Below are 24,416 nucleotides of genomic sequence, written 5' to 3'. Positions count from 1 at the left end.
TGCCCTTCAATGATCCTGGGCAAGTTACTCAATCTCTCAGCCTCGGTTTCCTGATACATAAAACAGGGATGCTACTGATCTCACGGTTGTAAGGATCAAATGAGAGAATAAACGTGAAAGCACTTTGTAAAGCTAATGACACAGATGAAAGCTGAAATTTGCTGACTACTCTTAGTTCCCCCACCATGGAGCTACGTGAAAATCAGAACTTCTTAGATATTTCAAAAGAAACTAATACACATGAAGGTTGAAGGCCTTGGCCATGAAGCACTCCCCCAAATACTTTCTATCAGTAAAAGTAACACAAGTTATACAAACAAGCCTGTGGATCATTCAAATGCCTCACTTTAGTTACTGGGCTTCTGCTTTCCCACTCTTTGTTACAGATTTACTCACAAAGAACAGATGAACTAATTTCCCTTCATTCCATCCTCCCTCTCTCAGAAAGTTATGAGAAAGGTTGGGAGCAGGGAGGTAAAGGGCTAGGACAGTAAATCACATGACACATCACAACAATCTGCCACAACTTGCCTTACTATAACATTTTTTTTTTTCCGGCGGGCTAAATTTAAAAACTCCTTAGAGGCACCGAAGTCTAGAGAAAACCAGTCATTTTCTAGTAGGATGGGTGTCCTGCCACCTCTCCTAGGGTTGTAGCCCTGATGACCCAGTGGTTAAGAGCTTGGCAGCTAATCAAAAGGTCTGGCAGTTCAAATCCAGCAGCTGCTACTTGGAAGCCCTATGGGGTAGTTCTAGCCTGTCCTATAGGGTCGCTATGACTATGACTCAGAATCAACTTGATGGCATCAGGTTTTTTTTTTTTTGGTTTTCTCCTAGGGTTGCTTTTTTTAAAACTGTAATTTACATGAAGGTTTACAGAACAAACAGCTTTTCATTAAACAATTAGTACACATATTGTTCTGTGACATTGGTTCCCAACCCCATGACAGGTCAACACTCTCCCCTTTTCAACCTGGGGTTCCCCATTACCAGCTTTCCTGTCCCCTCCTGCCTTCTCGTCCTTGCCCCTGGGCTGGTGTGCCCATTTAATCTCGTTTTGTTTTATAGGCCTGTCTAATCTTTGGCTGAAGGGTAAACCTCAGGAGTGACTTCATTATTGAGCCAAATGGGTTTCCAGGGGGCATACTCTCAGGGTTTCTCCACTCTGTCAGTTCAGTAAGTCTGGTCTTTTTTGTGTGTGTGTGTGAGTTAAAATTTTGTTCTACATTTTTCTCCAGCTATATCTGGGACCCTCTATTGTGATCCCTGTCAGAGCAGTCAGTGGTGGTAACCAGGCACCATCTAGTTGTGCTGGACTCAGTCTGGTGGAGGCTGTGGCAGTTGTGGTCCATTAGTCCTTTGGACTAATCCTTCTCCTAGGGTTGCTCTTGTTCACTGAGCTTCTCTCACTGAAACTCTACCTCATCTAAGTCCATCTCTCTTTTTTCACACTTCTGTCAGAGCCAGGCACCTACCTGGGTTTTGGAGTACACAGAACCCGAGATATCTGGCACGCCCGTGTTACTGGAGGTGACTGATACACCTGAGGGAGGAGGAAACAGACAGGAGGATTAGCTCAGCTTCCTGCCTGGCCCTATTCCTGGGAGGAGGTGATGTCTGCAGCCTCTCTAGCTCTATTACTGCAAGGGAATTTTGGTTTGTTTTTCCAGCTTCAGGTCAGTCCTGAGGGATAAAAGCTCATGACAGAAAAGCTCCCTGAGTATTTTCCTGCCCCTTCCAGGCATGAGTATGTATGTGACAGTGAAGTGAGTCGTGTTTTTGAGGAAAGGGGATATCGCCAAACCTCACTAGCATATACAGTTTTCAAAATACTTCTGTGCCAAAGCCTAACAGGTATGAAATCAACTTTTAATATTCATTTCAAATCAATCCACCCAAATTCTATTCAGTCCTGTTCCTGAAGACGTGAGTGGTCTTGCTCTTCATGAAGAGTCACTTTGGGGCTTGAAATCCATGCCTCCACAGCATCAGATAAATATTACAGGAGCAGTCCAATTCAACCCCATCCACTTGTGGTATTTCTGTTATAGCAGCACTAGAGAACTAAGACAAACCCCAAGAGCAGCTTCACTCGCAGCTTTTCCAGAATCTTGGAGCTGCTAGGTTATACACTTATGATTTGAAAGGTTGGCACAAAGATGACTTCCCTTTTACACAATCTAAGCCTCAGCACAACTGGGGAGTGGAGACGTTTGAAAGGGGCGTAGGAAGCCTCTATGTCCTACAGCCTAGGTGGAACACAAAATCCAAATGTCATTTTCAGTTTACAATTTGAGCTTTTTCATGAGATAAAAGCTCTAACCTACTCGCATGTTTACAAAAAAACCTCCTCACTACAACTTTGAGGAAAAGAGAGTAGTACAACTCCTCATTTTAATTTGTACTCCTCAAGCTGAAATACGCATACCACACTCCATCTCCTGGGGCATGGGGCAATGGGTCTACGGGCCAAGGAGATAGGAAAAGCCATGGGATAAATAATCCAGCATCTTATTAAATTTTATGCAAAGATTTAAGGAAGAGATAAGTAATTTAACTAGAAATTTAAAGCATGATTTCAATTTTAACAATATATTCATTTTCATGAAGATAAAATGAAACTTAAAAAAGTTGCATTTCATTTCAGTTTTATGCCCTGTATCCTGCCTCCTCAGAGGTACACACTCATTCTCCTCTGCTGTTAGGAGCACTTTGATGGAAAAGTTTTTAGAAGCACTTACTTAAGTGACCAAATTACAAATGAGGAATGCTCTATTCACCTACAATTCAACAGCAATCCCCCTTAAAACTCCAGATACTTATTCAAGGCTGGAACCCAAATCTTCCTTTTCCGGTGTCTAGGGAAAAGGCAGCCTCCCAATATTAAGCCCACCTTGGACAGCTACTTTAGAATCTTAATAGAGCTGTCATCTTAACCTGGTAACACTTCCCACATCTTAACTCCAGATATTTCAGGGAGGAGCAACCACAAACTAGGAAAAAAACACTCAGAACCACAGAAACGGAGTATGAGAAAATACTGCCCCACCCCCATCTCCAAAATATAAACACTCTACACTTGAAAGGCACTGTAGTAAGAAAAAAAGAGGACAATACAGAAACCTCTTAAGGAGCTAATGGGCAAGGGGTATTTTCTCCCTTCCCCTTTCAAACTCTAGGTGCCCATCTGGCAAATCACTAGGTAAAAGGCGTAACTTTAAAAACAGCTCAGTTATAGAAAAAGCTAAGCTAATGAGGTTTTTGTGGAAGAACTGGAAGTGAAGGTGAAATAGTATAATAAAGAGAACTCTTCAAAGGCAAAACCAAAAGATATAACAATTTAGTGCAGAGCCTCAAACAGATTGCTGATGCCGCTTGGTGGCCCTCTGCCCAGAGGCTAGGTTGTCCATACAGGATGAGGGAAATGGCTGGCTGGATTTTAAAGCTGGGTGGCGGGAAGAATTCCGTTCCAATTGTGCCCCTACCCGGTCTCATTCCTTCCAGGTGGGTTGGCTAGCTAAAATCAGCTTATAGTCCAGAGGCGCTAACTTGGATATGGGGTTTTAAGGACTGGGAATGCTGAAAAAAAGGGAATATTCTGTGTAGTAGCCTGCACAGCCTCAGTGTAAGCATTAAAGAAGCTAAAAAATAAAGCAAAGATCCTCCGACTACAGAGCTCCTCTTGCTTTCCTCCCAACGTCAACATCCCCTGCCTATCCTCCATTCCCAAATAGTGATGATCATACCAACACACTGTGGATGACAGCAAGAGGAAGCAAGAGCTCTCTCTCCTAGCAGGGCAGCCACTGGGAAAGTTGGGTACACTCCACAGGACACTCCAAGGAAAGCTAAATACCTGGATTTCCAATTAACCAAGGGGGAGAGTCTCACTGTCCAAGTTACCCCTGTAAACAAAGGGCTGACAGTGTCCTAGTTGGACTGAGTGGGGATTAAAATGCCCATAGTCAAGAAGAGTCTGACCAAACCTCTCCCATACATCCTTAGCTACACTCCTAAGTGCAAAATGACTAATAAGTGCCCCAAAAGCCATTAAGCCATCAAGGGACTAAGAACCATGTTCCAGCTAGCACAGTTTCCACAGAGCCTAAGTCATCAACTAGCTGGTCACTAATGACTGTATCAGATCTCAGTCAGTCACTTGGCCTCTGGGAATCAGATGTGGGAATTGAATCTTGGGAGATAATTCCCTAACAACAGCTCTTAACACCATCTCTTTTACCTTTCACCATGACATGACACGCTAAACTTTTGTCCTTTCCCCTCTGCTTATATCAGAAACCAGGGGAAGAACTAAATGGAAAAGTGATGAGAAATTAAAATAAGCAAGGGGAATCAAGGATTTTCTATAAATCGCTTTCTTGACCAACCAATCAACAGGCTGGAAACTGAGGCTGCTTTCCCTCCCACCCCCCTAGTCTTACTAAATCACCACAGACTGAAAAGTTAACCAGTCCTTTGGCTATCCTGGGGTTCGATGGAAAAGGCCACCCTCCACCCTTCATCCACAGCACAACATTGCCTCCTGTTGTCCAGAAAGACATGCACGGAAAGAACGCCAGAGTTAGCTAAAGAAATACCACAGTTTATTGAAGACTACAAATTATTTTTGTTACAAGTTGAAACTACATGCCTTCCAGAAATCAAAAGCAACAGCAGGTGTGTGCATTGATGCTTCGGAGGTGCTGCACCGCTTGAACTCGAAATGGGTAAGACAGGGTCAGACACGTGGGGGAGAGGGAAACGGGTGAGGGGCAAGTTCAAAAGCCCAGAAGGTATCCACCAACTCATTTCCCCAAGCCACGCAGGCCATGGCCTCAGCTCGGCAGGCTCTCCTCAGTGGTCTGTTTTCTGAAACAAGACTTCAGTGCAAATTTATACACACACACAAAACACAGCCCCCAGCCATGGGCCAAATTAGCTCTCAGCCGTCCAGAAATGCTTGTAAGGGGGTGGATATTTTCTTCCTAAAAGGAATCAAATACATAAAAATAAATGAATTTAGAGGTTGTAAGGAATGGGATGACAAGAGCCCTCTGTGGGGGTTGGGAACTAGGGGTTCTCAAAGGGCTGTTATAGCTGGTTCCTGACGTCTTAAGGGAGATTAAAAAAACCAGATTTTTCGACCATTAGATATGCCTTCACTTATATTATTAGTCTCCTACCTCTGAAAACTCTTGAACCTGGCCCAGCTAAGACTTAAGCCTTACTGTTTTCAGAATGGGGTCACTTCAAGTCAAAAAGCTTATAATTCTTCCCACCAAGGTGGACCTTGCTCAGTGAGAGGGGCAGCTGCAAGGAGTCTAGGTATTAACTCCCAACAGGGCTTTTCAGGATTTCTTTAGTTTAAATCTTGGCCCACTCTAAGTCATATAGCACCACTCAAAACTCTACCTGGCTCTTAGTTCCTAAGGTACTTACTGCCTTTTGTGATCAGCTGAGACAGCTTCCTGAAAACCTTGAGCAGTTTACCTACCTGGAGCCCACACAAGGGTGAAGAACACAGATGCTGTGCCATCTAAATCACCATGAAACTGTAACTGAGCTAAGAGCTTTTAAGAACAACCCTGAGCCCAGCCCCTAGCAAATATAACAACTTCCTCCCTGTGTTCACCTATAAGCCACTGAAAAAAGTATGCATGCATGCATTTGTTTTATTCGAAGACCCCTTTTCACTCCTGTCCTCCAAAAGTGGAGTTTTGACGTCAGGGATGGGAGCAAGGACAGGCAAAGTACATTTCAGGTCAAGTGCCTATTCAGAGGATTCCTGCGCTTCCCTCCTTGCCATCAGATGTACAAATGGGCTTTGCAGAGGAGACCAGCCATACAAATGAGGGAACCACTAATGGTCCAACTCTACCAGCCCAACTTTCACTCTACTGAGGAAGTCACGCCTCCTCCTTTCTTTCCACGTTAGGTCTTCTAGCTAAGGAATCAAAAAGGAGCCGCAGGAGAAAAGCTGTAATACAAAGATAGTTAAGCCAAACCTATCAGCCTGCTAAATAAGAACCCACTTAATCCTTTTTTCAGAAAATACATCCATCAAACTCTTCTGTTGGTGCTGTTCGGACAGATGCTCGATTCAGTCAAGTATTAACAATCATACAAAGAACAGCACACCCACATCAACCCCATTTTCTTAAGCACCAAGTCTTCCTCCCCTGAAACTCTTCTGATTATTAACCTAGAGACACCACTGACAGCCAGGGCCAAGGTCGGCTTACCAGTGTTGTATCCATGAGACCCATATCCACTTGGCTGTTGGAAAGGAGTGGCCGATGCATTCACACTGACATTCACACCATGCTGCTTGGAAGAGGTAGGAGCCACCTGTAGGGCAAAGGCCAGAACTACAGTGAAATGACGGCAGGGTACCTACCACCTGCCCCACCACCCTACTTCAGGAACTGAGCATTCAGATGGCTACCTATCTTGATGCTTAGTGAATACACTCCCCACTGAGAATTCAAGAATCTACCAATGAGATAAAAAACAAAAAAGTCTGGAAGAAGGGAGAGGGACAGTGGTAGCAGAGAATGAAGGAGTATAAGGGAAGCAAAGCTGTACGGTATCACGTTCCCCACTTGGCCAGTTCTAAAAACAGGTAATCGCCATCCTAATTCCACCAATCCCAGCCCCAGTCCCTCTCCCAGGCCAGAAACAGGTCAGAGGTGGAAACAGTTCCTTCTCATCCATTACTGAAGAGTCACCTAGCTTTGAAAGTAGCTAGGCTAGTGTCCAGGGCTATGGGTCTCCACCATAAGGAGACAGCAAGGCCAGGTACTCACAGGAAACACAGCAGGCCCATACTGGAAGGTGCTGGGGAGGCCCGGGACCCCTGTGTAGTATGGCAGGCTGGTGTAACTGTAGCCAGGAGGCAGCGCCGGATTCAGGAATGTCTGCTGCGTGGTGTGGTGAGTCTGCGTCTGGTTCTGTTGGGGTTGGGCCAAGGTTGTGGCCGGGGCTGGGGAGGAGGCATCTCCACGGCCGAACTTTGTGAGGTCACCTGTGATAGGAGAGGCTCAATGCATCTGCGTCTTTCACCCCCCAGACCAATGTGGAATTACCTCTTCTGGTTTTATATGAGTCCAGGAGATTCAATTTAAAGACTGTTAAAGTTCAATCCCTAGAATTACACGTCTTTGCTGCTACACTTAGCATTGCTCAGCATACACTTACCAGAGTGCTAATCCAAGATGAATGCTGAATAACTATGCAATGCTGTGGCATTGCCAACCTTACTCCTTCCCATCCTTCACAGGGAATACCCCATGATGGATGGACTTGGGAAATTATAAGGCAATTTTTTTTACAACAGTAGGCCTTTTGAGACATGTAACAGCTGTCTCCTGAATTTCCAAGAATGAGAAAATAGAGAGGCAAAATAAACCTCTCCCTTTCTCAAAATGAGACAACTGATGTGAAAAGATTTTATAAACTCTAAAACGTTATATATGTACACATACACACACATGACGTAAGTATACACATACAAAACCAAAACCAAACCTGCTGCCGTTGAGTCAATTCCAACTCACAGACCCTGTAGGACAGGGTAGATCTGCCCTATAAAGTTTGCAAGGAGTGGCTGGTGGATTCAAACTGCCGACCTTTTGGTTAGCAGCCAATTTCTTAACCATCAGGCCACCAGGGCTCCAAACAATGTCGACCTCAGCTCTCCACATCAGGAAATCAAACTCCGCTCTCTCGTGCGACAGGCGGGGACACTCATCACTATACTAACGAGGATGGCAGTATACAGATATGTAAACATGTATATACACACACACACATACATATATTTTTTGGGGAGGAGGTATGTGTGTTATATACACACACACACACACACACACACTGAAAAAAAAAAAAAAAACCCAAACCCACTGTCATCAAGTTGATTTCAACTCATAGCAACCTGACAGGGCAGAGTAAGGAGAACTGCTCCACAGGGTTTCCAAGGCTACAATCTTCACGGATGCAGACTGCCACGTCTTTCTCCCGTGGAGCGGTTGGTGGGTTCGAACTGCTGATTTTTTGGCTAGCAGCCAAGTGCTTAACCACTGTACCACCAAGGATCCTTGTGTATGTAAAAACAATTTCTGAGAGTCAATTCCGACTCACAGAGACCCCATGTGTGTCACAACAGAACTGTGCCCCACAGGGTTTTTAACAGCTGGTTGTATGGAAGTAGATTGCCAGGCCTTTCTTCAAAGGCACTTCTGGGTAGACTCGAACCTCCAACCTTCTGTTTAGCAGCCAAGCATGTTAACTGTTTGCACCACCCATGAACTCCTGAGACTGGAGGAAACATTGAGCATTAAAAAAAAAGTTTACAATTGCTATTATGAGAGAAATAACCATACAGGTGTCAGAAATATGACCAGGAAAGGTAATGAAGGACAATGACAGATTAGGGAAAATGACACGTCAATGAGAACAATTACAGATAAGTCAGGCAGAAAAAGAAGGCCCAAGGCCTAGCAATGAGACTGCCACTGTGAGTAGGGCACAGGGGTAGAGATGAGCACAAAAAGACCAGGTCAGCCACTGTGCTTCCTGGGAAAAGCTGGAGAATGGCTGGGAAAACTAAGTCCAGTCATCATCTGGAAATAACAGGGAGACAATAAAAAAAAAGTGGGATGAGAAGGAAAAAGCTGCCACATGCTCATCTTTAACAGGATTATGAATCTATCAACCCTGATGCACCACATCCATTTTCTACTTCCACCAAAGATCTAAATAAAGGTGAGAATCGGGTCCCCTCCTGCTACTAATCAGGTTTCTGTCAACAATCCCAACACAACCTCCCTTTGTTCAGCCCCATTCAAGTCCTACCAGAATAAGGGTTGCTGGCCAGGCTACCATCCCTCCCGGTCAGCGGAGTGGTGGGTGTGGGGAATGGGATGCTGTAGTAATCCTAAAGAGAGAAATAAAAGGGCAGAGACTCAATGCCACTCATTCCCCACCACAATTAACTCCACAGGGGGAGAAGCAGGAGAATGTCGGAGTACTGCAATTTATCCAGCCACTGATGAAGCTGGCCAGAGCTGGCATAAACTCCAAATTACTCTTGCATACACTGTCCCCCCTGCCTGGCCATGAGCACAGTCAAGCAAGGTCTACGAGTATGCCCGCTGAAGAGTACATCAAGGTCCATCAGGACCAGTAGTATCCTCAATCCTCTAGATGATATCTCTAGTAGTCTAAGTCAAACTTATTCTACTGAGCAAAGAGATCTTTCTTATTGGAATTCAAAGTTTGTGAAACATATACAATGTATCCTGAGAACTCTACAGTACTCCATAGGGCCATAAATTAGGTTAGCCTTTATTTACTAAAAATTCACCCTTCTCTAACCCCCTACATTTTGATATATCCTAAGTCAAAACATACATATGGAGAGATGGACTGGAAAAGAGCTAAGTCTGTGACTTATTAACCGAACATGTGCGATAATACCCCCAACACTAATTTTTGAGATCTTTCTTTTCAAAGCTTTACCCCCACATACTCACCAAAGGAAATCTTGTCTGAAGCATCTGCAAGTCATCGTAACCATATACTTGTGGCTAAAAGACACAGAGATTTAACAATATTAATGGGGGCTGGTCAGGATGACAGCCAAGCCAAGACACTAAGAGGCAAGATAAATCAGTGACTCATTCATCCTTCATTCTTAGGAAGAACAGGACATAGATTATTTCCTCCAAATTCCTTTAAGAGGGAAGAAGTGAAGGACAAAACAATTAAGTGATTTGTGAGAGGTCTTAAAGCTTTTGTTAAACTACTACTACAGACTCAACTAGCTGGTCTTTGGGCAGCAATGAGGCAGACATGGTCACACGTGAACATCCTGCTTTCTTCTCTAGCCTACCAATTTCTGTCAAAATCTGGCTTAAAACTGATCTGCTCCAGAAAGGATTCACATTTTGCTTGTTTATTCACAACATATGGGTACCAAGGTAATTTGCTGTTGTTAAAAATACGTGTAAAAACGTCACCTGGATGTTTCATCTGTAATGACACCCATCTAGACACTCTCTGAGGGCAACAGGTGTCTTTTAAAATTTTTTCCAAAAACACCATTTGTCATAATAGACACTAAATACACGAAGCTGAAAGACGATACCAAAAGGTACTACTATGTCAGCTACCCAATCTCAGACCAGTCCCAGGCTGAGTCAGAGAACTCTGCTTGGACCAGGTTCGAGCCAGCAAAGACTCTCCGAGTTAGAGAATCAACCCAACTTGAGACAATAACCCTCTAAGAAACTGAAAGGATGTCAGGCAAACATTCTGGGCCTTGACTTCTGAAGCCCAGAGCAGATACACAATAGAGAGCCTACTCTCAGTTTAGTCCTTCCTTCCCAAAAACTGTTGTTTTTGCCAAAACTACAAAGATTAAAAATCTATTTGCTAACATGTGGCAACCACTCATTTATACTTTATCTTAACTACAGTTCTCCACCTGAAACAGAGATATAAAAAGAGTAGCCCCCACCATCATCTTTGGGTGGAGACCGTTCAGCTCCGCTTACCGGGTAGGCATGTAACAGCCCGGGAGCCATAATATATGGATTAGGCAACAACGGCGGGACCCCAGGAGGGAGGTTGGGAGGCGCTTTTCCTAAAACAGAAATTACATTTTGATCCTGTCACACAATTACTTCTCTCCCCTACCCCAGAGGAATGGCATCCCCCTTCCACTCAGGGCTACCTGAAGTCGTAGCAACTGAGCTTCGAGTCGAGGCTGTGACTGTGGAGTTGCTGCCTAGGCTGAGGCCCAGACTACTGCCACTATTGAGACTGGAGGAGACACTGACCACTGGGGGAGGTGCAGAGACTGTGCTGGACGTGGTGGAGAAAGTGCTGGAGGAAGAATGGAGATTCGCCTCACTCTCCACACTTGTGTGCTTCAAAAAGGGGGATGCATAGGGGAGGGAAGAAGGAAACCACAATTAGCATCACAGGTCAGCAAACATAAAACAATCCCTTCTGCTGATTAATTTATCATCCTGGCAACTTCCCAATTAAAAAGGCCAAGGTAGAGTATTAAGGCGTCCTCTGCCAAAGGAGTTGGAAGGAATTACTGAATAGTCTTCAGTTCCATATTCAAGGTTGATTTGGTAAGCCCGGTAACAGAGACCCACTTCACATCATCATCCTGTTCAGAGGGTAGCAGAGGACGTGGACACAAATCCCAGAAACCAACACTGTGCTTTTTGAGGGTGTAGTGGCCGGTAAGGAGACAGGGATAGCTGAGATCTAAACGTTATCATCATAGCCTTCTCTCCCACTTTTCTTCACCAGCACAGCCCAAGACACAAGTTCATGGGCCAGAGAAAAAAACAAAAAAACAAATTCTAATGGTTTTAAGCCTGACATAGTATATTTGAGGAAAGAGAGGCTCCTGAAGAACCTAAGCTCTGGTATCTTCCCCCAGGCTCCTGGCAAACCTGATACCACAAACCCTACACTGAAAAATGAGAAAGGCAGAAAAGTGTGTTGGTACAGAATTTATCACAGCATACAGAGCCCTACCCATCTTTAGTGGGGGGAAAAAAAAGACTCAGAAGTCACTTTCAGGGCTTTTGGGAATGCATCACAGCTCTGCAATATTTCTAGATTTTTCTGCCTCTCTTGGCTCCCGCTACACAATTTGCTCCTTTCCTGCAATCTCAGATCAATTATCATTTTGCCGCCTCATGAAGAAATCTCCAAGAACCCCTTCTTGGGAGAACTGCGTGGTTAGAATAGCTACTAAATGTAAGAAAACCACATATCCTCTTTTACAGCATTAGACTTACCAAAAGAGTGGATGTCGAAGTGCGCCCAGAAGATGTTGATGAGGAAAGGGTATTCTGCTGAGTAGATAACGTGCTACAAGGAAAAGAAGTTGCCATCAGCCATAGGATACAGTTATCTACCTGAGCTAGAGCTTCAGTGAGGAACGCATGCAAGGAAAAAAGGCAGAAAATGGGGCCAAGGAGGCCTGAGATCATTTGGTAAGCACAATGGCCAGCCAGGGGTAGTAAGCAGTTAGAGTGGATACTGAAAAGGGAAAATAAGCCTTCTCTGCCTTTGCTTCCCACATCTTTTGTCTCACTCACTTACCACAAAAGCAGGGCTAATGTGGTCTCTGCCAAGTAGACGGAATAAGACAGAACCAGAGAGCTCTGTTACTACTACTCACCAACCCCAACCTCCATCCTCACCCCAAATCACCTGCTATGTTGTGTGGTGGTAGTATTTGGAATCTCCTCACTATGGCTCAAGCCACCCAAGGAGGATGAGTGCTGATTGGTTGTCGTCAGTAAGGAAGCTGCAGATACCGTTTCATTGAGAGGAGGGATGCTAGAAGTGGAAGGCGAGTCAGATTTCACTGCAGAGCCCGTAGCACCTGGAAATAGAGAAGAACGGAATTCACTCCATCAGAAGAAATGGACCGTCTCACATAAGAAGTGAAGAAAAAGCTATGGTTCAAGTTTTCCCCAAAGACAAGGGTGAGTTATTTAATAGTGGACCATTTGTGTTTAGGTAGAATCTCTTTTTTTTTTTAAAGAAAAGTCCAGGCATTTCACAGCACTGCTCTCATTTGTCCAATGGAGACAGCCAAAGCAATTATCGCTGTTTAAAGGTAGAGAACATGAAACTCAGGGTGGTTTAAGATTGAACAGCAAGGTAGAACCAAACTAAGACTACAATCAGATGTTCTGCTCATTGAGCCAGAAGCTCTTTCACTACAATCTAAGAAATGCAAAAATATTGAGGGAGGAGGAAAAAACACTTTGAGAGGAAAAAGCCTGGAGAACACTCACCTTCAACGGATTGCGTGGTCTGTAACTGCGTGGCCTGCACAGAACTGAAGCCATTCTGGTACAAGAAACAGAGAAACTCAAGTAAACATGGCAGATTAAGCACTAACTGAGCCTAATTTCGGTCAATAAACCTTTCAAAGAAACTGCAAGTTAACCAGAGGATTAACACAATGCAGACTATCCAAAGGAACAATATAATAAAAAATAAAATTAATAAAAAATAAAAACAACAAAATCAGCAAATCAAAGTAGACCAGCCCTGAGTGACCCAAGGCGACAGAAGGCAACCAACCCCGCAAGCTGCTGAAGACATCCCAAACCCAAGACAGATGTAAGAAAGGCCCAAAGTCCAAATCCAGTGGTCCCTGGGGGAGGCTGTGGGAGTAAGACAGTTCAGCCAAACCACCTATTCTGCTGGCTGTATCTGGCAGTCACTCCACATCTCCTCTGGCATATGCTGTCCCCCTCACCATACCAAGACACAGCAAGGTGAGGTCTACTGATATGCACCCAGAGGTCTAGCCATCAGATCTTCCAAGAAGAGAGGTACTGGAGACTGAGTCCACTAAAAACAAGGAATCTTTAGTGCAAAAAGAATGGTTTTCTGGTTCTGAACCTCCAGGCTTGCAGAAAAGAACCTTTATTTCACCAACCAAAAAGGTGCTTTTTTTTTTTTCCAGTGTTTTGAGGTTTCTTAGCAGCATTTGCCAACAAATAAACAATACTAAGGGATGCTGCCCACTATCTTCCTAACCAATGCCCAGGGAGGGGCTCAGGATGCCACTACCTTTGCCTGAGTCAGGTCCTTTTGGGGTGATGAAGAAATGGAGCTGGGGTACCGCCGAGTCTGCGTGGATCTCTGTTCATATAGCGGGCCCTGAGCACTATTTTGGGAGGTATAGGTTGTCGACTGAATTGGGCCGCTCTGGTAACCAGACTCCTGACTCTGGTTAGATGAAATTGTGGATGAAGATTCACTGTCGGGAATGGAGAGAAGGAAAATCTCAGAGAAATGCAATAGAGCAGATCCACTGATACAAAGCTAACAGTGGAGATCTACTACTGGAATGAGCTGATTACGATATGTAAGAATTTCTCCAGCAGCAAATAAAATGTCCACATCTTATAGCACCAGGGGTTTAAATAAAGAATGGAGTTTAAAAACACCTTCACCCCTTAAAGGTACAGAAAAACATGTCATTCCCTTACATTCTGCTATTACAAGAAAAATGGGCTAAAGGTCAGTGGAAGGACACACTGCTCTAGCTCCCTTTCTCAACATAACATGAACCCTGAGCATGAGAGTCAACTTTTGCTCACACTCATTTTAAGGAATTTTGAGCTCCGGGCTTCTCTTGAAAACCCTATTAGATTTAAGGTTACTGGTAGAACTCTCCTGAGAGGAACTTCTTAAAAACTCAAAAGCTTTGGTTGCAATTTTGATTTAATAGCTCCAGGGTAGAGTCCAGGATTGAAAAGATCAGGCTATTCCCTTGAAATTCCTCCAGTATTTTCTTTTGCTTAAGACGGCCCTCCCTGCTACCAGAGGAAGTAGGAAAGGCTCTACTAGTGAAGTTCCTTTTTATCCATGTAATATATCAACGCTACCTCCTCCTTCCTAGGAGTTCAAAGTTACAGTCTTCACAGGCATGAGTCTGGGGTGAATTAAGTGCCAATAGCATTTTTAGCTGTGGCAAATGCAAAGTCCTCTCGGTCAGAGGGACTGTACATATCTTTCAGAACTGGGCTTAAACATTCTAAAAGTAGGCAAAGGGTATGTTTCTATTTATTCAGACTTACAGATAACCCTAATATACTTTGAAGTGGTCAACAAAATCCTAAGTGGCTACCTTCCCCTCAACCACTCAGAAGCTTAGTCTCTCCAGTATTCTAAAAATCAACAAGAGACTTAGAAAAAATGATAAAAGCCTAATAAAAAGACATCTCATGGCTGATGTTTCCCCTACCTGGCTGTGCTGGTATACAGGCTACTTGGAGCCTGGCTCGAAGAGGCGCTCGTGGTGGGGGTGGACTCATAATCAGAAAGGACAGGCTCTGACCCAAACTGCAATGCCCCAAACTGCAGGTTTAGCCCTGAGATATCTGCTGAGCCAGGCATCTCCACAGCCAGAGCAGGAATCTATAGGAAAGAGAAAGGAGAAGGAACAGGGAAAATAAGACTTCAGACTAATAAAAAACTTCCCTTCAAACTTCCACACTGTAACTTCACAAATTCTCAATTCCTACATCTTCTTGCCTTAATATGTCAAAGTTCAAGTACCTTAGAAGTCAAGGAGGCTTTTTTCTTTTGCTGTTTTAGTTTTTGCTGAGCCGGCTGTGGGCTGGAGGACTGGTTATCTGAAGATCCAGGAGACATCTGTGGAGCCGAGGTGGATTTGCTTGGCAGAGGAGAAGAGGGGGGTGGAGGTGCAGCTGTGGAGGTAGCCACTGCAGCTGGCTTCTCCTGAAGGAACACCTCCATCATAGTTGAAGATGGGGTGAAGGCCTGGCGCTTTGTAAATGGGCTATGCACTGTTGAATCATTTGGGTTCTTCAAATCTGCAAGAGAAAACCCAGTATGCATGAGGCCAGAGGTGCTAATGAAACTCCAGGATCATTTATTTGTTCTTAAGTCAATCAAATCGAAGATAGCTATCTAAAAATTGCCCCTGCTGAAAATGTAAGGTCTTATAATGGCCAAACTCATGAACTCTTCCAAAGGCAATGTTATTTTTAAACACTGAAAAATAAATCTAAAAAGAATCCAAAAATTCAAACGTCAACAGAAGACTACAATTATGTGTATGGCTAAATATGATGAGACAGAGGCATATAGCTTCAAATTTTTAACATTCCCCAACTTTCCGGACACAGTCTATCTAGCTAGGAGGAATCAGTGTGGGAAACCAGCCAGTTGGCTGCCCGTCTCCTCACGTTAGGACATATTCTTCAGTCTCTGTCATTGACAGTAATACTCTAATGCTTGAAGAATTCAAGTCACATTCCATCCTTCTCACCATACTGCACCAGCGACGAGGACTGTGTGGTCGAGCCCATGTCCCAAGAGGAGGTGGTGGTGCTTCCAGATTGAGAATGCTGAGCTGCCAGCTGAGCCAGGGCCTGAGCAGTCTTGAATTGCTCCAAGAACTGGGAGCCCGTGGTGCTGCCACCTTTAGCCTCGCCGACGTCACCAAATCCTTTCCCTAACATGCTCACCTGTAGATCAACATAGGAATTAGAGATCTACAGCCAGCCACTTTGTTCACCTACTCAGAAAGACACTTATCCAGAGTGAGAGAGTGTAGACAGATAAAAAAATAACTGAATATGCGGCACAGTCCATTAGCACATATAAGCTCTGCAGTCAGGCTGTCTGGATTCAAATCCTGCCTGTATAACCTTGGAAAATTTTCTTTTAATCTCTCTGTGCCTCAGTTTCCTCTGCTGAAAACAGGAATAAAAGTAGTACCCATGACGTTGTAGAAGGACTAAACAGATAATGCATATGAAGCACTTAATACGTGCCTGGCATGTATTGAACACTCAGAAAAATGAGAACCATTAAAACCTATGAAATCACAGGCCCTTCCTTCTCTCTGCTTCTCAGAGATAAAGCTTGAATGACTGGAGGTTTGATTTTCCTTTTAAATTTTTAAACCAATCAATATTTGATCATATAAAAGTTAAAGGGCCCCCTAACTTCTGAACTAGACAACCAAATAACAAGTTGACATGATTTGATTGTTTTCTCTGTGTGTTTCCAAGTTCTAGAAGGCAATCACTACATAATAAGCAGGCAGCTTTTAATGTTTTTTGAGGTTTTTCCTTATTCCCCATTACCAAGTAAAGCTATCAGCCTAGTCTAGAACATGAGCCATGTGTCTCGAACTATTCTACAAGACCTCTAAGGAAGATGCAATCTAGTCTTCCATGGGTACCTATTTAATCTTACATCATCATCATCATCAAGCAGTGCTTTCTAATACAAAGCCAGTCTGTCAAACTCAAGTTATTTTTTCCACTTCAGTTTCTATCCCAGGATTAAACAAACAAAATAACATTAAACAAAACCCAGAGGTCTGGTTGAAAGTGAGGAATTATGGCAGAGAGATGCTTTCACATAGCTAATTATCAAATACTCTGCAAGTACAAAGCATTGTATCAAAGGTATAGTGATGATGATCTAATATCCACTTATTAGAAACGAAAATAAATAGGGAAACTCCTATATTATTTAGCTCTACTAAATTCTGCTGTTCTTAGCTGCCATCAGCTTGGCCCCCAACTCAGGGAGACCCCATACACAACAGCCCGAAATGCTGCCCAGTACTGCACCATCCTCATGATTGGTTGCGGTTCAGACCATTGTGATCCATGGTGTTTTTGTTGGGTGATTTTCAGATGTAGATTGCCAGGCCTTTCTTCCTAGTCCATCTTAGTCTGGAAGCTCCACTGAAACCTGATTGGCATCCCAGCAGAACACAAGCCTCCACGGAGACAGGTGTCAGCTGCCCAAGAAATGCACCAGCCAGGAATGAAACCCACATAAGAGGCAAGATTTCTACCACTGCACCACCAAGGTGAGAAATTAATCCTCTTAACAGTTTATTCTCACTGGTAAAGAAACTACATTAAATAGCACAGTGATTAACAACGGAATAGTTATTTAGTTAACACACCACATGGCATGCGTTAAATAGAATGTTAAGATAAAGCAGAAGTATGTTATGGATATATTTTTGATACTAGAAATTGGATTTGATTTTAAGTCTTCACAACTTCAAACAGTAAGAAGTCAATTATAAAAAACACAGAACATTTAACTACGTTTTCCAGTCACGTATCTCAGAAGTTAGTAGTTATTCCCTGATCTTCGGTACACCTTACAACTTTTGTCCCATTTTGCTCCTTTCTTTTTAATCTCAACGCTCCTCTCCCTTTCCCTTCTCCCCTGCCTTTTGTCACCTGTCACCATTCATAGGTGGCAAAATAATCAACCACCAATTTACTATCAAATTAATAGTTAAAAACTGACAGTTGTGGGTTACAGGCTACCTCAGTAGTGTTTCTAGTTAAAATACATCCTATAACCTTAAAATACAACTATATGCATGCATGGTCTCTTACTTCTCAGAACTACAGTATTCCTCCAAAAAGAGACAGACAGGAAATAAACTAAAAGAGGAAAAAAAAAAAAAAAAAAGAAACAGCAGTACTTCTTAGGTTTCCCGACTGTAAGACGGTAAATTAGTCTTTGCATCTTTCTGTTTAGCTTAAACGATTCCTTTGCTGTGGTTAAAAACCTTGGATTTTTTTAATGTTCTGAATCAACAAGTCACATGCCATCAGTGCTTTAGGTTCTTAATAAATACCACTACTGTCACATTCCTATAGCCCATATCCATCATCTTATCTTCTAAAGCCCTGCAAGATAGGCAGAGCAAGCATATTTATCCCCATGTACAGACAGAGAAATGGAGACACAGTTAATAAGTGGCAGATTCAGGAAGACCCCAGGGTTTTAAAAGCCCAGTCTAGAAATACTGGTTTAAGTAAACATATACGGCAATTTCTATTCCATCAAAAAATGAGGAAATGCTACTACCTCCCATTAAAGTTTAATTAGGCCTACAAAAGGACTGGAATTTGATGACAAGTTGATGCCTCTGAGTAATACCAGTATTCAGTATAAAGGGTATTCAAAATACTACATTAACTCATTTTTATTAAAATTCTGTCCGTCTGAAGCCAATTCCTCCCCTAGAGCTATCACCTACTACCCAACTTAACATTTCTACACTCAAGGCTGCTAGAAGCACAAAGGGTATTTGGCCCCGACTCAAACCTTTGACTGTCCTTGGAAGAAATGAATTCGAATGCATGTGTGTGGATGTGTTTTTGAGAGAAGGCAGGCTTGCTTAGGCTAAACCAAGTTTCTACTTACCATGCTGTGATGAGAAAACGTGTTCCCCGACGCAGGCTGTGATATGGCACTCTGCTTCGAGTTACTGAACACCAGAGGCTGGGCCAGAGAAGGAGCCTGAGATGGATCCAGATTAGATGAATCGTTCTCTATCGAACTCGGTGTCTTTCCCAGGAGAACGGCAAGGTCGATTCTAGTGGGAAGGGAGAGAGGCCCTGAGGAATGATGACTGACATTCCCGTCTTCCTCACACCTCATTCAGACTACGGTTACAACAAAACAAAGCACTTTCCGGTACTTCCTCTAAGCAGACTGAAAAAACACGAAGTCCAGAAATGCTTAATTTATCAATATAAATGATGTCTAAGAGCTACTGTAGTATCTAGTTGAGTTCCATTGATGCTGCCAACCACAATAATTATTTTAAATATTTATTTTAGTGAAAATATAAATTCAATGAAGTATCAAATGTCAGTTTGGATACTGGACCAAAATTTATAATCTTTACCCATTATTTTAATAATACCTGTCACTATCAATATCTAAAACTGTACATCAGAACACTGTCATCTTTAAGAGGCTTTAGAACACAAATGTTTTATGTTTTTGTTTTTTCCAACTATCATAAAATTTCAGGTGACCTGTGATAACGACATCCCTAACACCCTAATCTATCACAATTGTTTTTAGGACCTTCTGAGTCAAGAGCTACCATGCCCAGGTCTAGAAGTGATCCAAGGGGCTCGCAAGGGATAAAGACATTCCTGAAGAGTAGATCTCCCACCACTGACCCCAATACCAAGGTTCAAATTCTAAAGTTTATTAGCTGGATCCTGACAATCCAAGGGAAAAAAAATCACTCTACTCGGTGGGCTCAGTGGACAAAGGCCATGACTATAAAACAAGAGAAGCAGCTATCAAACAGTTCTATAAAATTCAGAAATAAACTAAAAGACTTCCATTTTTGGCTCTTCTTTACCTCACTTATTACAAAACAAATTATACTATGCTAAGTTTTAACCAATGCCATTGATGCTGACAGGCTTACCTATATAAATAAAGAACCATTTTAGGAAAAAGCAGTTTCAAAAATTTTAACATATATACCTCCATTAAATAGACTGAATAGTAGCAACTCATAAATCTATCAATCAACTAAAGAGAACCCAGTGTGATTTGGTTATCATTATTAATCAACATAATAGAAGTCTGTAAATGCCCAGTGCCAGTCTTCCTTACAGCTATCTCAGCCGGTCCCTCAGGGATAAGGTACTGATTTCACCGCACGCTTACCTCTGACCAGCGGTGATTGTCACATTCTCCGCGGGCAGAGGCACCGAAGACACATTAGAGGCAGTGAATATCTTGGTCTCAGAAAGCTGGAAAACAGAAATTAGTCACTCCCAGTGTCAGGCAGGCTACATTTAGAAACCTGGCAGGGGTAAGGGGAATTCAGTATCAAGAAAAAGGGAAATTCCTAAGAAGTGAAACTATCTATCCTAAATAACGCTGAATGAATTGCCTTTCTAAGCCTCTTCTACACGTGCTTAATGATTTTATCCAGTGAGAAGCTGGAACCAAGGAACCCCATAAGATATAACAGAGTCACGTCATAGACATAATGAATTTACAGGCAGGTCAGTATATGTGCTGGACAAAAAAGAAAAAGAGAAAATCCCTTTATCTTTTCCCATTACAGTTTCCAGCCTCCACCTCTATGCAAACAACACTTTATCTTCCACTCCCCCCAAAGAAAGGAAGACAGACCACAGCCAAAACGAAGAGAGAAACAAGAGAAGTTAATTCCTGGTTTTTTAGGAAGGGCCCAAGTACTGGGATGATCTTTAACTACATGCAATTTTTTATACCTAGTCTCTCCACTATTACACACCAAATTTAGGTAAGCAACTGTAGGAAGTAACTCTTCCTACTACTGTTTTGTTTTATCTTTTAATTCTTAAAATCCTTTTCTTTAAAAATAATGGAATCCACCTCCCTCCCAAATATATCATTCTTTGAAAGTTGCTTAAGTGGAAAAGCCAAATTGCAGGAAATAGCAAAAGCTGCCCATACTCACAAGAGAGTCTAGCTCAGTTACCACAGAAAAGAATCACTCCCTGATGATGTATCTGACATTTTATAAAACCCGGCCTGACAACCAGAGCAATTTCACGTCATTTCCTCTTACCACAAAAGCTGTCTTGCCTGAATATATGAGTACAGGAAAGTAGTTTAACAAATGTTAAAGTAGGAGTCAATCCAAGATCACTGAAAATCATAATTTACAGCACAAACCTGACTGTGACCAGGAATCAGGCAAGTTCTTTTGCTCAGGTACTACTCAAGAGAGTTCACAGTAGTTCTTTAAATGCCACCCATCTATGAAGTTTCAAAGTTGAGTCAAGCTGGCAGACAGCCAATTCTACATATTATTCATCTCAATTACAAATTATAAAGTTGGGCTTCGAGTAAATAAATGGGTTCCAGAGCCAACCAGATTGAAAGCTTGAGAACCTGGTGCTAGAACTCTCACTTTGTATCCATCTCCAGGCCAATTACATCACATCAAACACATAAACGCCAACCAAAAAATGGAACGGCTCCAAGCAGTCTTACTCTGTGTATGTGCCACCAGCAGCTGTTACTCAATGTACTACACCTGCCTGACTCCATTTCTGGTGCCCTACCCAACCACCATCGCTTCCTGGGGTAAATCCGACAATCAGGTATTAGACTTACACAAGCGCACTTGCCCTTTCCATAGTGTGGTTCCACAGAGTCCTGTTCATGCCCAGTCTCCTTCATATAACATATGTGAAATGTTCTGGCTCAGAACACTATTTTGGATGTAAAAGTTTCGGGTCAGAATCTTAAGGGTGAATTTTGAGAGGAAGAAACATAGCCATTTTCTATCCCTAAACACCACTTAGGGATAGAAGGCACTAGTGAGGAATGACCTGGGAATACCTACGTCTTCATTCCAATCTTCAGTTCCCCACTCTTCTGTTGTAGTCCTCCATGCACCTGGGAATAAAGGAAAAACAGTGAAGTAATTTCATATGCCAGTACAAAGCGTGTGCAGAACACATTAACGTATTAACATTTTTGGCAGCCAAAAGTGTGACCACAATTTAGTACAGTAATCAGAAGGGATTCTTGGGCTTCAGAGGGAGGGAAAAAACCCTTAGGAAGGGATACCTCAGAGCACCAGGGTTTTAAAAAGATTATACCTATCTTTAGGTTTTGTTACACAGCTGTAACAAGGGGAAAAAAAAAAAAAGGCCCAGCACCCCAGGCAATCTCTTTAATGCCCTCAGCCCTCACAATTAGTGAAATGGCAGCAGCCAATTTAAATCAGAACATGCGAACTATACCTACTTATTTTGTATAAGACAAAACTGCAGGCAGTAGGAAGAAAGATGGCAGCAGTGATAGAGGAACACCAAGGGATGCCACATGATGGTTAGTAAAAGGGCAGTAAAGAAAGCGCTTGAAACCCAAACTGAGGGCACTGAGAACTACCTGCTATTGGAATTGAATAAAAAATGTATACCCACGAATTGAGTTTATAGATCTTACTGGTTTAGCTAGGTGACAGCTGTAAGGAAAGCCCCTATACATCTAGTCTCTTTGGAAACCGCTAGACCAGACTGAAAAATCAAAAATAAAGTTATCATCTTAATTCTAATCATACCGATGGTGAAATCTGTCCTGCCAATGTCACAGCAGAGACAATGGAGGAGTTCACTCTCACTTTGGGATGGTGTCTCTACAGGAGAGATCCATAAACAATCAAACCACCTTCCACATTTCCCTTTTTTTGCTACGTGTGTATGAATATTTAGGGAAACCGCCCTTTCTTAAAGAATTTGGGACCCAAGATTCTCCCCTTCAGCTAAAGGGACCCACAGGAAGAAATAAGAATCTGTCTATAGAAGGACCAAGAACATCCCCTTTTCTTCAACTATATTCATTAAATTAACTCTTGAAAAATAAAACCAAAATCTGTAACAACTACAAAATCCTTCTGTAATTCTTCTAAAGATTCAACAATAAGAAGCTTAATTCCCTAATGAAAATATATTCTTTGTACTGATGTTCCTAGGATCATATTAAAATTTTACCAGGAAAACAAACAAACAAAAAAACTGAACCAGGGAAATTCCAAACTACCTAATGACAACGTTCTCCAAACCAAAGTCCAGTGTCAGTCTATAGACAAGTTATAGACCACATTCTTCTCTCTCTGGTGATACCACTGTTCTTCCCACTGACATCCACCCATCCTGGTCAAATGAAACCCAAAATCTGGGTTAAGACTCATACATAATCCTAGAGTTGGAAGTGACCTGACAAGTCACCTATTCTAGGCTATTTCTTGATGCAATAACTTTTTCTACACTCTGATGACTGCAACTGGGATGGAAAGAATTTAAGTACCTGTTTTGGTACCTTCCTATACAGATGCATAGTCATGGCTGAGGAAGAGGCAAGGATGGCAATATTGAGGAAGCACTAAGGAGCAGTAAGAGTGGAAATGCTCTGAGCAACAAGAGATTAGGATTTCTATGCCATCAGCAGAAAGCAGTCAACGTGAATGTCAAATAATCATTAAATGAACAAACTTTAAGAACACTAGGCATAGAAAATAAGAGAAAAGAGCAGAAAGAGAAAAAGAAGCAAGAAGACAGAAAAATGACATATCCACAGATATTTCAGTTCATAAAAATCTATAAAAAAAATATCCGGGGCAGTTAGGCGCCTGGATGTATCATACCAGGAGCAGTCTCAAATTTTCGGGGATAATTTGACCCCTCAACCCCAATGAAATCAAGTCCTGAAACAAAAAAGAAAAGAGAAGAAAAAACAACCAGTGAAATCTTGCTTGTGAATGAGAATGTTTGCCCCCAATACACGACTCCCACTGTACCTGTGGATATTTTAAGGGTAGGTTTGAATTTTTTTTTTTTTTTTAAATTAAAAAGGGAATTTGAAGTTTCACTATCATGAAAACACAAAAATAGAACATGCATGAAGGTATGTTCATATCATGAAATTAACAACGATGGGAATGCATGAAGCTACACCAGCACACTTTCACACTAATAAGATGACAACAGCATCACACATGATTTCATTCAGCCACAAATCACAGATTTCTGATTCCAGGCTCCCAAATCTGCTCCCTTCTCCACTCAGCAGAAATAAACACACATTACCCTTTCCTGTTTTTTCAACCAAAACCTTGAAGACAGCTAAGACCTGCAATCTAGGACTGGGACCTCATGCGTGATTTTCTATCCCCCACATGAAAACAAATCCTTTAACTTTTTCTTTTCTGCCAAATGCCTAAGCCAATGATAAATCCCAAATGCTTAAAGCCAATGCCCAAGAACAAACTACAGCTCAAAAGTAATAACTTCTGTTATTCAGGCTACTACCACTGCCTCTACAGTCATCAAGAGCTGAAGGAAGAGCAGTTGTAATGCCTCCAAAGCATGGTAACTTAAAACAGAAACAGGATACTTCACAATCAAATGGTCAGGAGAATTAGACAAGATATTTATCTTGCCATAACTCAACTTCAGCCTCCACCCATGGGAAATATTCAAAATGAGTTTAGGAGACGGCAGCTTGGTGAACAAAGTAGGCAACAT

General features: G+C 42.4%; 1 protein-coding gene and 2 non-coding genes across 3 annotated transcripts in view; all 3 read right to left on the bottom strand.

Moving 5' to 3' along the window:
- Positions 1-24,416, bottom strand: part of UBAP2L (ubiquitin associated protein 2 like) — a 38,784-nt gene that overhangs the window by 2,316 nt on the left and 12,052 nt on the right. Inside the window, 17 exon segments of the mRNA XM_064282641.1 lie at positions 1,476-1,543; positions 6,243-6,348; positions 6,807-7,024; positions 8,854-8,935; positions 9,534-9,587; positions 10,557-10,645; positions 10,736-10,931; positions 11,826-11,898; positions 12,244-12,418; positions 12,837-12,891; positions 13,624-13,813; positions 14,804-14,976; positions 15,118-15,395; positions 15,854-16,052; positions 18,781-18,952; positions 20,053-20,138; positions 21,731-21,783. Coding sequence (XP_064138711.1) covers positions 1,476-1,543; positions 6,243-6,348; positions 6,807-7,024; positions 8,854-8,935; positions 9,534-9,587; positions 10,557-10,645; positions 10,736-10,931; positions 11,826-11,898; positions 12,244-12,418; positions 12,837-12,891; positions 13,624-13,813; positions 14,804-14,976; positions 15,118-15,395; positions 15,854-16,052; positions 18,781-18,952; positions 20,053-20,138; positions 21,731-21,783 — 2,267 coding nt within the window.
- Positions 9,016-9,151, bottom strand: LOC111751995 (small nucleolar RNA SNORA58). The gene has a single exon (XR_002787022.1). It is a non-coding gene; the product is annotated as a small nucleolar RNA SNORA58 (small nucleolar RNA).
- On the bottom strand, positions 13,210-13,346 carry LOC111751996 (small nucleolar RNA SNORA58). Its single transcript, XR_002787023.1, has one exon. It is a non-coding gene; the product is annotated as a small nucleolar RNA SNORA58 (small nucleolar RNA).

The sequence above is a fragment of the Loxodonta africana genome, chromosome 3 (genome assembly GCF_030014295.1).
Source record: "Loxodonta africana isolate mLoxAfr1 chromosome 3, mLoxAfr1.hap2, whole genome shotgun sequence".
In the NCBI taxonomy this organism is placed as follows: Eukaryota; Metazoa; Chordata; class Mammalia; order Proboscidea; family Elephantidae; genus Loxodonta; species Loxodonta africana.
Note: the sequence above shows the minus strand (reverse complement) of the source record. Positions and strands in the feature narration are given on the sequence as shown.